This window comes from Gloeophyllum trabeum, assembly GCF_000344685.1.
Source record: "Gloeophyllum trabeum ATCC 11539 unplaced genomic scaffold GLOTRscaffold_00002, whole genome shotgun sequence".
Taxonomy (NCBI): domain Eukaryota; kingdom Fungi; phylum Basidiomycota; class Agaricomycetes; order Gloeophyllales; family Gloeophyllaceae; genus Gloeophyllum; species Gloeophyllum trabeum.
This window is the reverse complement of record NW_006920411.1, coordinates 3,166,231-3,179,375: the sequence shown is the minus strand read 5'-3', so window position 1 is coordinate 3,179,375 and position 13,145 is coordinate 3,166,231. Positions and strand designations below refer to the sequence as shown.

Sequence of the window (13,145 nt, the reverse complement as noted above, 5' to 3'; positions counted from 1 at the left end):
CATGACCGCGACGTGGTTCTCCCGCACGCTCTTCTTCATTTGTCGGACGGTCTCGTGGCTGGGACGTGGATCCTTACCACACAGAGTATAGAGGGTGGCTTTAATCAGCTCCCAAACAGACTGAATCTGCACATCCATGGTCTCCACATTGACGGAGGCATCTGACTGGTGTTATGTTGCATTAATTCAGACACACCTAGAGCAGTCTCGCAGCCCTTGGTCCCCCGATTCTTCGTTACAGGGTTGGTTCCGCGTCGTCACCGGAAACATCGACGTTTCATAGCCGGTATTCGAATCGACTCAGAGTTGTTGAGGAATGCGGTGGAATAATCGGTTTGCGCGAACTTCGTAGGTGGCATCCTCGACCAGAAGTCCTTCGATGCCCCTTCCCATCTTCTTCCAGTGCATCCTTCATCATATAGAATAGCAAAGGATCTTGATCTTCCCGTTACCTGTCAAAGGCGGCGCGCTATACCTACATTGTCCTCCCAAACGGTACTACTGACGCCAACTACCCGCCGCAATATCCCCATTCCCGCACGCGTCACTTTCACGATTGCGACGAACAATGCGCTTCCCGGTCCCAGCGGGATATTTTTGGTGTATGTACTGTATGCTTGTCTGCCTTTCACCCGTTCCGCCGAATACCATGTCAAGCGAGCGAAATGGAAAGGATGTGAATGAGCCGACTCGCAGTGCTCCTTCCCATCTATCACATCGCCTCGTGTGCGTCCCTCCGCCAGCTCGCCTGCAACGTGTTTATTACTCTAGTCTCCCTTGTAAAAGACGCTCACCGAGGCACCGAGCGGTGCCACGACCAGGGCCTCTCCTGAGAGCAGTGCACCCCCGGGCCCATGGAGTTCCTGCGCGATCTCTGGCTCGGCCGAAGCGCTCTGGGTTCCAGGCTTCGCGAAGTTGAACCCTCCCGGTGAGTATGACTATACTAGCCAGATGCCCAGGATCTGGCGCCCCTCCTACGCTTACACGGGTGTAGCCCCGTCGCGCTGCGGATCTCGCCATTCTTCCTGGTTATGAAAGGCCAGCTGGGATCACCTGGCGCGCACACCTACTCACCCACTCCTCCTCCCCTGGTATAATAGGGACACCACCGGCAGGGAGGACGCAGCCCCCACCCTCACACGCCTTTCCTCCTCCACCCTCGCCGCCGACATGTCCACAACCAAAGGCCTCCCGTACATCCTCGAGGACCGCACCGGGTCGCTCACCGCGACCGACTTCGACGACATCTACGACCGCCTCTTCCTGCGCGTCGCGCACACGCCGCAGGGCCTGCCCGCGGTGTACGACATGGGCCGGCGCTCCGCGTCGTCGCGCGCGGACGACCGCCGGCACTTCCGCTACACGCCTTCCGTGGTGATGCATTTCGGCGATGGGAGCGGGGCGCTCGGGAGCGTCGCGTTCGTGGACCCGCCGGCGTCGCTGCCGATGGGGAAGTACCTCCGGCGGGCATCATTCCTCGGAGGGTGGGTCGGTCCGCTGTTTGTATGGAATTGCGACGCCTTGACTGACAGCAAACATTTGCTCAGGTCGCTATCTCGAAAGTTCAAGGCGTCGGACGGACAGGAGTACAAGTGGAGCTACCGGATAGTGGAGGGGCAAGAATGGACGGTGTGTGTTGGCGATGTGTTCCCCGAGTATATCCTGACGTCCACACAGTGCACGAGCGCCGACAACGTCCTCGTCGCGCACTACAACCTGAGGCCACCGCGCAAGCCCGCGTACGGGTCGTCAGGGAACATCCTCACGATATACGACGAGTACGCGCACCTCGCTCTGGGTACGCATTATGCCCACTAATATTCCTGCGGGACCGGGACGCATGCTGACTTCGATTCGTGGGTATGCAGAGATCGTCGCGTCCCTGACGATCATGAGGTACATAAAAAAGCATAACCTATGATTGCCTTGCGCATTCACACTGGCACTCACCGTGCCCATCGATCCCCGCATCCAAAACCTCCAACCCACGGACCACGCATACCCACTGGTAATGTAACAGTAGTAATGTACCGTATCCTTGCATCTTGATAATTATCGACGCCGAGGCTGTCGTTCTGTAATATAGCATAGCGTTCAATGAATGAATGAATGGCACCGCATGCCCCACCTGGACTTGGGGTGAAGGACTATTAACGTGGTTATCTGATCGCGATTGACCTGGACGCTCGAAAGAGTTAGGATTTGCCAGACCTCTTCGAAGGACGGGTCCGCGTGACTCTACAGATGGAGGTCAGTATGAATACGGATTCAGTCGGATAGGCTCCGGAACTGTCGAAGAACACTGCCATACGTACAAGTCTGGCGGCACGGAAAGAAGTTCACGGATTCGATACCGAGGTCGAGCCGCTCCGCGCAACCCACGCTGTCCAATTCTCAATGGTTAGAGAAACCTCCTATGGGCCCTCCGCTGGTTTAGCATGCCTGCAAGAGCCGCTAGTCCAGAATGCTAAAGGACGACCGCACTCAGCTTGGTGTAGCTTCGACCGTTGATACTCAACCTTCCGTAACAGTTTCTGCGATGGCTCTAACATAATTTACTCTAGGAGATACATTCATTTATTTTAACACTATGGTTTTCGTCAGCAACGCAATATGTTTCAAGGACATCCTCCAACATACCGCAACTGCACCCACTCAACTAAAATATTCCGGCAGCACATACGCCAACTTCTTCCGATCCTCGTCCTTCTGCTTCTCGCTCCGCGGCATAATACTAAACTTCATCGACCCGATCTCCTCGGTGAGTATATCCCCCTCGAGCGCCGCGGCGTGCAGGTCGTCGAGGATCGTCGCCGCGACGTGGCGCGCGGTGTCCGCGTTCGCCTGGAGGACCTTGAACACCTCCGCCGCCGTGACGCTCCCCTCGTGCGGGCGCCACGAGTCGTAGTCCGTCGCCGTCGCGATCAGCGCGTACCTACGCCCGAACCGCACCATCAGCACCCGCCCAGTATCACACGGGGCGCGACGCACCCGAGCTCCGCCTCGCGCGCGAGCTTCGCCTCCGGGAGCACGCTCATGTTGATCAAGTCCCCGCCCCACGTCCTGTACATCGCGCTCTCCGCGCGCGTCGAGAACTGCGGGCCCTCCATGCACACGATGCACTTGTCCGTGTGCAGCCGCACGCCGCGCCCCGCTGCCTCCAGCGCGCGCCGCACGCGGCCCTCCAGCCACCCCACCAGCCGCACGCTGAACGGGTCCCCGAACGCCGCGTGCGCGACGACGCTCGTGCCCTCGAAGAACGAACTGGGCCGGACGCCCTTCGTGCGGTCGATGATCTGCGTGGGCAGCGCAAAGTCGCCCGGGGGGATCTCCTCGCGCAGGGAGCCGACGGCGGAGAAGGCGAGCACGGCGCGCACGCCGAGGGATTTGAGCGCGGCGATGTTCGCGCGCGCGGGGACCGCGGAGGGGGAGAGGGTGTGCCCCGGGCCGTGCCGCGCGAGGAAGGCGACGAGCGTGCCCGAGGGGAGCGCGCAGATGGTGATGGGCGAGGAGGGGAGGCCCCAGGGCTAGGGGGTGGGGGTTGGCTGGTTCGTTAGGAGAAAGAGGAGGGGCGTACTGTTTCGGGGTTGACGTGTTTTCTGGGCGGGTGTTAGTATTTATTTGGATGAAATATACTAGGATGTGTGGGTATATGCACGACAATGATAAGCGATTCTGGACGCAAAACGCCCAGGAACGACGCGGACAATGGCAGCGAGGCGGGACCAACAACGGAAACACGGCTCCTTCCCCGCTCCCATCTCAGCCACGTATATGCGTGCCATACCCTGCCTGCGCTCTGTAACTGTCCAAGAATTACATAGGTCCGAAGGATCAAGACCGACAAGGACGGTTTTCATCCTTCGAGCCATATGTCTTGACAGAAACAGAGACCCATGGGCAGATCGACCGCATCTCGCCCAGGGCGGGGTATCGATATGTCGAAAGCAAAGTACTCACACGAAAGTAAGGTTATCCAAGTGATACAGCCCGCTCCCTCCAATAACGCCGACGAGGACTGCATCCGTGAATCAATGAATCAACATAACTCGTCTCTCAACCAGATCAGATATACATGCCGTTCTCCTTGCCTTCCGACGCCATCCTGAGATACCTTCGGACGGTGAATCTAACGTAGCCAGCTGAGATGCGAGAGAGAGGGTAAAGAGGGCAAATCGCCCAAATCGTCCGAAGATCAGTTTATCATTGTGGGCGCTTATTTATTGTTGGGTGCAATATTCATTTCGATTTTATCGGCGTCCTCCAAACACTGGTGGCGGGGAGGGAGATACTTCGCAAATGGAAAGAGGCATACATATGCATATGTACAGGGAATTCGAAGAAACGATCTGGAAGCATCATATTATGGCTTTCAAGGGCACTGATAGTGACAGAAGCAGATATTACCACAGAAATATAATCAATAGACTAGCTAACGACAAAGCAATACTTAGACTCCTGAAAACGCTGGAGCTCGGGGACAGAGAAGGACCCGAATCCGGTAGAAAGACGCCATGTCAATGCTTGGAGCATGGTCGACGGGCTGCGGACTGCGATCGCGAGGCCTGTCTTTTCTACCACTGCTAGTCTGAGTGTGGCAAAAGGTAAGTCGGTTGACATACGAGTGCGCAAATCACTGTGGCGTGTAAGTTGTCAGCCGTGCAACAGACACGCCCACAGGCACGATACTGTAGTAGCAAAACAATAACGATGTCCACCCACCGAAAACTAGAATACGCATAATGAAGGAGCAAATTTTCGTACAACATGTGGCTGGTCGTAGCGTCTACACATATGTACGGGAGGGAGGGATACACACATCACAGCACGTAGATCCAGAGCGAAACATATGAGGTGGGATAAAAGGAAAAACATTGATTAATTCCGCAAGTGCATGATCGATGAGAAGTGGGCGGCCGAAACCAAGAATGGGCTGGGGCGACAGAAGTCAGCACGTATGCGATGGACAGTACAGAACGGGTACGTACGTACCTCAAGGTCAAAGGAGCTGTTCCTCGCCAGCAAGGCAACAGCACCCTTAGTCTTCCTCGTCGTCCAGTTTTACGGGCTCCAGATAGCTTTCTGGCACCAGCGCATGGCCCCCGCCGTCCTTCTCGGGGCGCGCCACGACCGCCCAGCCAACACCCCCACCCCGCCCAATCACTCGCACAACCTGCTCCTCCTCTAGCGCCATCTCTGCCGTGCCCTCTGGCACAAACGCATACAGCGCCTTGTACAACCCGGGATACAGCGGCTCCTCCCCCCCTTCCTGCCCATCCTCGTACGACTCCTCCTCTTCCTCCTCACCCGAAAAGTTCCGTGCAAGTTCTGTTTGGCTCGGCATATCGTTCAGATCCTCCTCCCCGGGCATCCTCCCCCCTCGATTCCCGAACCCCCACCCGCCGCCGCCGAACCCCCACTTGAACCCGCCCCACGTGCCCGCCTTGCCTAGCCGCTCGTCCCCATCCTCATCATCATCCTCGTCCGTCGAGCTCGACGCGTAGCTCAGCGTCGACATGCGCTTCGGGTAGCGGTTCGGGCGCGGCACGTCCGGCCCCTTCCCGCAGTGCCGCTCGTCGCTCGGCGGGAACGCAAAGTCGCGGATCTTCGCGAGGAAGAGCGAGCGCCGCTTCGGGCGCGGCGAGTCCGGCACCGACTGCGCGGACTGGGCAGGCGACGAGGACGGCGTGAAGTACGCGAGCGAGGAGGACAGCTGCGACAGGCGCGACTGCGACTTGTTGGTATTGCTGGCCGGCGGGCGCGTCGACGACTTGGACGAGCGCCGCGAGAGCGAGCTGCCGTGGAGGATCGCCGACGAGCGGCGCGAGGGCGCGGGCGAGGGCGGCGCGGGGCGCGAGGCGGAGAGCGAGGGCGAGCCCATGTCGGCGGAGATGGCGAGGCCGTCGAGCGTGATCGGGGACGAGGGCGTCGGCGTCTTGGTGCCCCCGGCGAGCAGCGCGGGCGTGGGCGTGGGCAGGGTGGGCGTTATGGGCGAGGCGGCTGGGGAGTCGGGTGGGAGGCTGAGCAGCTGCGCGGACTTGCCTGGGTTCCGCGAGGCGTTCTCGCCCGCGGCGCCGTGAACGCTCATACTTGGATTACTGCTGTCCGCGTGGTTATGGTTATCTTTATCTTTGTCTCCTGGTGATGGTCCCTGATGGCTCCCTGCGCTGTTTCTCTTCGGCTGTTTCGACGGGGGTGCCGCGAACTCGTGTACGCCGGGTACAGGAGGCGGGAGAAAGGACGAGGAGGGCGAGGGGAAGGGCGACGAAGAGGGTGGCTCGAGCGTCTCGAGGGCTAGCGATGCGCGCGGAGAAAAGTCTGTACTGGGCGTGCACCGCAGCCAATTCCGGAGAAAGCAGTTAGCATCTGATCAGCGTTACGAGCGCCTGCGTTTACACACCTTTTGTGGATCGGAAGAAAGGAATATTGGCAGACAATAGTCGTGAGTAAAGCGTCGCCAGCAATATAGGAAAAGTCGTACCTTCAGGGCTGGGAGAGACTACCGAAGCCATGCAAAATCCAGTCTGCCCGAGTACAGCAATTGTGTGGTGAAAGGAGAAAGTTCTGTTCGCCTTCAAACCGCAGCGGTTAGGCCAATTGCAATACCGCCGGCATGGAGGGTCGTCGACTCCTGGCAGGAGTTGCCAAGGAGATAATCGAGATATTATAATTTTGGGTCGTTATTTTTGGATTTCCTCGTGCAATAAATTCTTCGAGCATAAAACCCCAAATTCTGTCAAAATTTATGTGCCACAACGCCTTGCCACCGCCAGTGCCGTTCGTCCAGAGCCGAACAGGACGCATGCAGAATTCCTTCAAGGCAACATATTCTTTCTACACCATCTGTAGAAGGGGGGAATGCGTGTAAGGGAGCGAAGCAATTGTATTGGTCTCTCCTCCTCCTACACAGGGCGTTATGCTGCAGAGTCCTTACGCGGGCGGTCAATGCCATTGAGAGAACTGTGCTTTGCGCATGAACGCCGTGGATGTGGCTCCCAGTCGCCCGGGCCCAGGATCCGCGATACGTTGCGCTTTGCACCCGAGCCCCGTTGTTTCCCTCACTGGCAAGGGTACATTTGATTACTGACATCAGCAGAGATGCAACAATAGGGGTATAAAGCCACTAGAAATTGGGTCCTGTATAACATGGATCATTGCGTAATCACGCTCCTCCCCCTCCAGCGGCCAATAATCACATCGTGCGACGATTCATCGATTTCGTCTTGCTGCCACCGACTGGGCATGCGCAATCAGCTCGGTTCCCGATAGACTTCAATCTATCATACGGTCAGGTCAGCGTTCACTCGGGGGCAGTCGATCTACTCACAGTCCCGCTTGCGTCTCCACTGCCCACTGCCCGCCGGGCTGATCAGTTTGAAACCCTCGTCACTCCGTCTTGACTCTTGAATAAATTCAGTTTAGCCATCACCTAACTTCGCGCCTCCTCTCCTTCACTGTGGGCTATTCGACGTTGCGGCATTCAGGGCTGCCCTACCGTATCCACACTCTTCCGTGCTGGCACCTTTCCTCGCGGGCGGACACCAATGGCCCTGATACCTCTGATTACGCCTCCCAGGAAAAACTGGTCTTTACTTTCTCGGTCTTAAAAGGTTTTGCGGAGAGACAACTACCGCCGGCTTGTCTTCTGCTTCGGCTAGTTGGCAGACTCTACAGTGGCCTGTTCACCTCGAAGAGGCCTAGGTCTGGACTTGATCCCGTGGCTCGGTGCACCGTAAGGCGGGAGCGGCAGGTGGTGAGAGTATGCCGGCGTAGACGGGTTTGACCCGACTATACGAATTAATGCTGTCAGTGTATGACATGGTTGCGTCCGAAAACCATGGCTCATTGAAACCCAGTGCATACACTTCCAGGAGAAAGTACCTATTTCACGGAGGGAGTAGGGGTCCCCCCCCCCCACACACACACACGAAGGCAGTCGTGGCGTATGTGCACGACATGCATGGTCCACGTAGCGCACTCATGGCCGATACGTCGGCATGCGGTACTTTAATCCTATCTGGCGCTTGCGATCATGCGATAGAGACAGCGGACTATCAGCATCGACGCCCCTATAACGGTTCAATGTCACCTCGCGCATTGGCGATCTACCCGCGGTTTAGACGGTGGGTTTCGTACTCGTACCGGCCCAGAGCACGGTGCATGCGGGTGCGGGTAAGCTGTCGCTCCCTGCTCCCGCGGTGCGACGCGCGCCCAACACTACAGCGGAGCGAAAAATGGAGGCAAGGGGCTTACGACGTCCTAAGAAAAGGCGGGGAGCGGTGACGAGGCGCTCTGGCTCTTCACCGACTTACTGGTGCTACCCGCACAGCCCAACTCGAACCGCGGTATTGAAAAAGCATCCAGTTGAGAAATGAGATGGACGGACGGCAAGACACTGTGGCACCAGGACTATAACACCATCTACTTCCTCTAAGCACTCGAGAAGGACCTAATCCATGGCTACTTCCTCATGGCTACCACCCGTCCGCGGATATTCCCAGGCTTTGCAGAGTCATCATCGGTCCCGAGGTTCTGCAAACGAGGAGGTGCGTACGTGCTGTGCAGCGATCAAGGGTTGGACCTCCTTAGCCCCGGAAATAACAGTCCATAACAGCATTGCTGACTGTGTTTGTGGCCAGAAGTCCTTCGATATATTCATCGGCTAGTTGCTGGGCTTCTTACAGAGTGGACTCACAGTGTAAATCGTTGTTTGCTGATTCATCTGCGACCGGGGAAGCATGCGGCAGCACGGGAGGTCAGTAATCGCCTCGCGTCTCGCGACGTCCTCGACGCGTTCTTTTTACGCCGCCTGCTCGAAGTTGAGGATAAATGCAATGGGCGGAAACAGCGACTCTCAGCCCCTAGGCAAAATCGAATCCCCACCACCCTCGCAGACAAAAATGGCTTCAGTCCGAAACGGCCGTCTCATCTTCAACGAAGTCCCAGCGGGTGTCCCCGTGCCGGGCAAGACGACGGTGTACGATAGCAGCCAGACAATCGACCTGGACACCGTCTCACTGAACGGCGGGATCCTGGTGAAGACGCTGTTCCTCGGTATCGACCCCTTCATCCAGGGTAAAATGCGGATCCCCCTGCCAGACATAGTTCGTGCACCTTTTCTTGATTGAAAGAAGAGGTGTCTAATATCCAAGCCCCTTTTTCGTAGCCAGCTTTCAAGGTTGGTGAGGTTGTCCAGAACTACGGCGTCGGTGTAGTGCTGCGCTCTGAGAGCCCGACGCACAAGCCCGGCGATCACGTCTGGGGCACGACCCAAGCCCTCGGCGAGTTTCGTACGTCTCTTCTCAACCGACGGATCATAAGCATTCTTCTGATATCTAGCCATAGCGTTCCAGGAGTACTTTGTCGCTGACCCGAAAGAATTCATGGTCATCGACAACAGGGAGAACCTCCCATGGTCGGTGTTCCTAGGCATGCTGGGTCTGCCCGGGCTCACGGCCTACTTGGGCTGGCGGGAGTTCTCGCCGGCGAAGAAGGGCGACGTGATTTTTGTGAGCGCTGGGGCCGGCGCTGTGGGCTCGTACGTTCTTCAGTGGATGTGTCGGTCGTGGTGGTTGACGGTCTTTCTTCTGTAAGATGATAGTCCAGCTTGCGAAGAAGGCTGGCTGTAAGGTCATCGCTTCGACAGGCTCGGACGAGAAGGTCGAGTACATGAAGAAGCTCGGCGTGGATGTGCCGTTCAACTACAAGAAGACGGACACTAGGGAGGTACTGAAGAAGGCTGGTGGCATTGACATGTAAGCTTCCCTCTCTTAACAGTTCGGCTGCGACTCATCGCCGGACTTTGTTCTCCAGCTACTGGGACAACGTAGGTGGCGAGACGCTGGAGGCTGCGATCGACGCTGCCAAGTTCGGCGCCACGTTCATAGTAAGTTGATACATTTCTCGTATGAGCGCATCTGACCAGGTCCCGACGGAATGTGGGATGATCACGACCTACAACAATGCTGCCCCGCAGGGCGTTGGGGTTAGTTCTATGGAATTTGTCTGGATTTTGCATGGCCCTTACACAAGAATTACAGAATCTATTTTTCATTGTACCAAAGCAGATCAAACTCGTAGGGTACATCAGCTCCTCATTGATCGAGAAGCATGGTCAGGAATTCTTCACCGTCGTTCCTAGCATGATCGCCCGCGGGGAGATCAAGCACGCCGAGCATATCTTCCAAGGAATAGAGCAAGCCGGAGACGCACTGGCAGCTCTCCTTGGTGGTACCAACAAGGGGAAGGTCGTAGTTCAAGTGGCGAAGGAGTAGACTGCACATCGTCAATAAATTTGCTCTTCATGTGCCCCATTTACCCCGAGCTTGGGATTGTACAATAATATGCACGAAATGCACATTGCCAGAATAGTTGATTTGTAGGCCCTAGGTTGAGCTCTTCTATGGAAGCGCAGCCCTGTGATTTTAGGGACTCTTCCTGGATGAGCTGAAAAGGTGCACAAAGCCGAGGACTTGAGTTAACGTTAGAATGAGTGCAGCCACAATTGCGTGACTCTACGCGCTCCCGTTACGCGTTACCCAATATATCGCGACCCAAGTTGCCACAATTGCTTTCTACCGTGGTCTTGAAGATGCCTCCAAGCGAGAGGTGAGTTCACATACCTCACAAACACAATTTATAGACATATCCCTCAGGTTTATCCGGTTGTACGACTCGTTGCCTGGTGATGCACGACGAAACCTTGTGGAGAAGCACCTCGTGCCGCTGCTGAACGCCGTCCCGCTGGACAGGAGCCGAAAGGCCATCGCCGCGGCGTCGCGCATGCACAAACGCTACGAGGGCATCCCCATTCTCAACCTCAAGCAGAAGAGGAAGGAAGTCAATGCGCTGCTCGATGAGCTGGAGAAGGACATGAAGCGTTCTTTCGTCAAGGGCCGTTCGATCAGGGATGAGTTGCTTTCGGAGATTGTCGACAGCCTGACGGACTGGTTGAACGATATATGGAGCATCATCTACGAGTACAAGGTTGACTTTGAGGAGGCGCATAGGTGCCTGGTTTACGCTGCAAGCGTGTTGGAGGACTTGTCCAGTTCTCGTGGGTGAGTTCTGAGCTTTTCGGTTCCGCGGACGCCTCTTCAGACGTGGAGCCCTTGAGAGAGTGCTTCAGCTTTGCTTGGTGCTGTGATCGGTACTGGAGGGTGAAGTGCCGTTGGCTCGGGGCAGGTTGCACCCCGTCTATATCCATAGACCCGAGATCTCGAGAGCCATGTACAGCCGCACGTTTCAAGGTTGGATCTTGCAACTGAGTAGACTGTGCGTGACTTTGGAAAGATTGGTCTATGGATTTGCATGCGGATCTACTCCTCCAAAATGTCCCCACTTTACTTGCATTGATTACTGATCCACTTGTTCATCCTTCTTCTGCGGCAGTCTGCCTTCAGAAGGGTAAGAAATTATAGGTCGACTTCCGATTCCATCGCTTACACTCTATGCCAGTTGTAAATGTGCTTGGAATAACCTCTACGTAAGCTTGAAAATCAAGAAGCGGAACGGGCGGGTTGTGAAGTCCTTCTCTCTATCTGGTGGACCCAGTCTTGACAGGGCGCTGCTCTGGATCTGGCGCGACATGTTCCTCGTCATGCTAGCAAGTGGCAACACCCGGCTAACCTCCCAGCTGCCGGAAATGCTGGCCGATATGGAACATGTGATGAAATGGCGAGCTTTAGAACGGATGTTGTGCGGAGGCCGAATGCGTGAGTACCGCATTGATACGCTTTTCATGTATTTATGTCATATAACGCTCTAGGCGTATCATGGGGCGATGAAGAGGATGAAGAAGAAGACGAGGAGGACAACTGGATGCGGGAATACGAAGAGGACGACCACGAGGATGACCCCGACCGGTGTTCCTGTTCGTACCACGCCGATCACTGGCCAAAGAAGCTAAACGACCACATTGTCCCTCTGCGCAAACTCGTTCAAGACCACCTACTCTCAGTCTTCCAGGTATCGCCGTCGCTGGGCCTCTGGGAGTGCCTTCTCGCCATCTCCACCGACCCCAAAGCCACTCGGGCGCAGTTAGAAAAGCAACTGTCCTCCATCGCGACGTCGTCGACGAGCACTTTCGTTGCCGCACTCGACATCCGCTCTTTCCAGTGCAACAACGAGGCGCTCATTTCGCTGCTGGACACGCACGCGCACCTCCTGCGGCCACGCGACGCCCCGTCGTACCAGCAGGCCGTCATCTCCCTCTCGCACAACCCCTTCTTCCAGTACCGCGCACTGCAGATGCTTGAGAAGGAACTGCTGGACGCGGCGCGCGCCATCCGCGCCGCGCTCCTCGGGTACTTCTCCGAGATCGACAAGCAGGCGAACAAGGACGAGTTTGAGGATATTATGAAGCTCCGCGCCGCGTCGGACGCTAGAAGGGAGCGGCTTGAGGCGTGGGTGGACGCGATCGTGACGCCCGGGACCCAGCCGCCCCATCCGATGGCGTTCGCTGCGCTTATGATGGGTCTTCCCTTAGGCGCTGCTATAGCGGATTCGGATGAGCCGGACCCCCTTGGCTACCTCGATATTGATCAGTCGGATCCGGACCTAGAAGATTTACGAGAGGAGTTTAGACCGCAATTGAAATTGCGATTTGAGTCTTGGGTCCTCGCGGCCGGTAGTGTGAAGGGCGGAAGCACCGTCTTGTCCAGAGTCTACAAGGATATCTTGGGGTCGATGCCATACGTGAGGGCCCGCGACGCGGTTGATGAGATGATTGGAAGGTGAAGTGTGACCTATCCATCTGTGATCAGCGCTTACTGATTCATCCCTTCGCAGACTGGCTGATAGGCCCAGCAAGCATCATATTTGCGACGGCGTAGATGCGCTGGCTCGGTTTGCTAAGACGCAAAAGAAGAAGATGGCGACAAAAGCTGACAAGCAGAAGCGAAAGGCAGAGAAGTCCGCTCCTCCTGCCGTCCCTCCTGGACCATCCACTCCGCCCACGCCTCCCACCCCAAGTCAATCGTCACCACCTGCCCTAGCTCCTTCCTTCAATGGTCTTGACGACGTAGATTGATTGTTACGACTCTGTCACCAGTTACTCACGCATAGACTGACTATTTATCTTGTCGCTGCAGTACTCCTCGTACCATCAATATGCAATAGCAATGTACAGTACAGTATCCTCTAAT

General features: G+C 56.4%; 5 protein-coding genes across 5 annotated transcripts; 3 read left to right on the top strand and 2 right to left on the bottom strand.

Moving 5' to 3' along the window:
- Window positions 1-1,170: 1,170 nt before the first annotated feature.
- On the top strand, window positions 1,171-1,921 carry GLOTRDRAFT_33719 (uncharacterized protein; the record flags this gene model as incomplete). The annotated part of the gene is made up of 4 exons (XM_007863524.1): window positions 1,171-1,484; window positions 1,548-1,629; window positions 1,678-1,798; window positions 1,869-1,921. 4 exons carry the CDS (start codon window positions 1,171-1,173, stop codon window positions 1,919-1,921), a joined length of 570 nt encoding a protein of 189 aa, XP_007861715.1.
- Window positions 1,922-2,501: 580 nt separating this feature from the next.
- On the bottom strand, window positions 2,502-4,163 carry GLOTRDRAFT_56098 (Methylthioadenosine phosphorylase). The gene is made up of 6 exons (XM_007863737.1): window positions 4,080-4,163; window positions 3,961-4,018; window positions 3,578-3,599; window positions 2,992-3,527; window positions 2,641-2,935; window positions 2,502-2,588 (listed from the first exon to the last, which is right to left on the bottom strand). Exons 1-5 carry the CDS (start codon window positions 4,102-4,104, stop codon window positions 2,656-2,658), a joined length of 921 nt encoding a protein of 306 aa, XP_007861928.1. The 5' UTR covers window positions 4,105-4,163; the 3' UTR covers window positions 2,502-2,588; window positions 2,641-2,655.
- A 517-nt stretch (window positions 4,164-4,680) lies between these two features.
- GLOTRDRAFT_109863 (uncharacterized protein) lies at window positions 4,681-5,407 on the bottom strand. Its single transcript, XM_007864526.1, has 2 exons — window positions 4,989-5,407; window positions 4,681-4,933 (listed from the first exon to the last, which is right to left on the bottom strand). The coding sequence occupies exon 1, from the start codon at window positions 5,369-5,371 to the stop codon at window positions 5,039-5,041; it is 333 nt and encodes a 110-aa protein (XP_007862717.1). The 5' UTR covers window positions 5,372-5,407; the 3' UTR covers window positions 4,681-4,933; window positions 4,989-5,038.
- Window positions 5,408-8,900: 3,493 nt separating this feature from the next.
- GLOTRDRAFT_35162 (NAD P-binding protein) lies at window positions 8,901-10,274 on the top strand (the record flags this gene model as incomplete). Its single annotated transcript, XM_007863618.1, has 7 exons — window positions 8,901-9,104; window positions 9,167-9,290; window positions 9,346-9,542; window positions 9,595-9,755; window positions 9,814-9,886; window positions 9,926-9,989; window positions 10,033-10,274. The coding sequence occupies 7 exons, from the start codon at window positions 8,901-8,903 to the stop codon at window positions 10,272-10,274; spliced, it is 1,065 nt and encodes a 354-aa protein (XP_007861809.1).
- Window positions 10,275-10,591: 317 nt separating this feature from the next.
- Window positions 10,592-13,030, top strand: GLOTRDRAFT_136589 (uncharacterized protein; the record flags this gene model as incomplete). The annotated part of the gene is made up of 6 exons (XM_007864525.1): window positions 10,592-10,608; window positions 10,656-11,060; window positions 11,392-11,406; window positions 11,458-11,714; window positions 11,768-12,734; window positions 12,790-13,030. 6 exons carry the CDS (start codon window positions 10,592-10,594, stop codon window positions 13,028-13,030), a joined length of 1,902 nt encoding a protein of 633 aa, XP_007862716.1.
- Window positions 13,031-13,145: the final 115 nt, after the last annotated feature.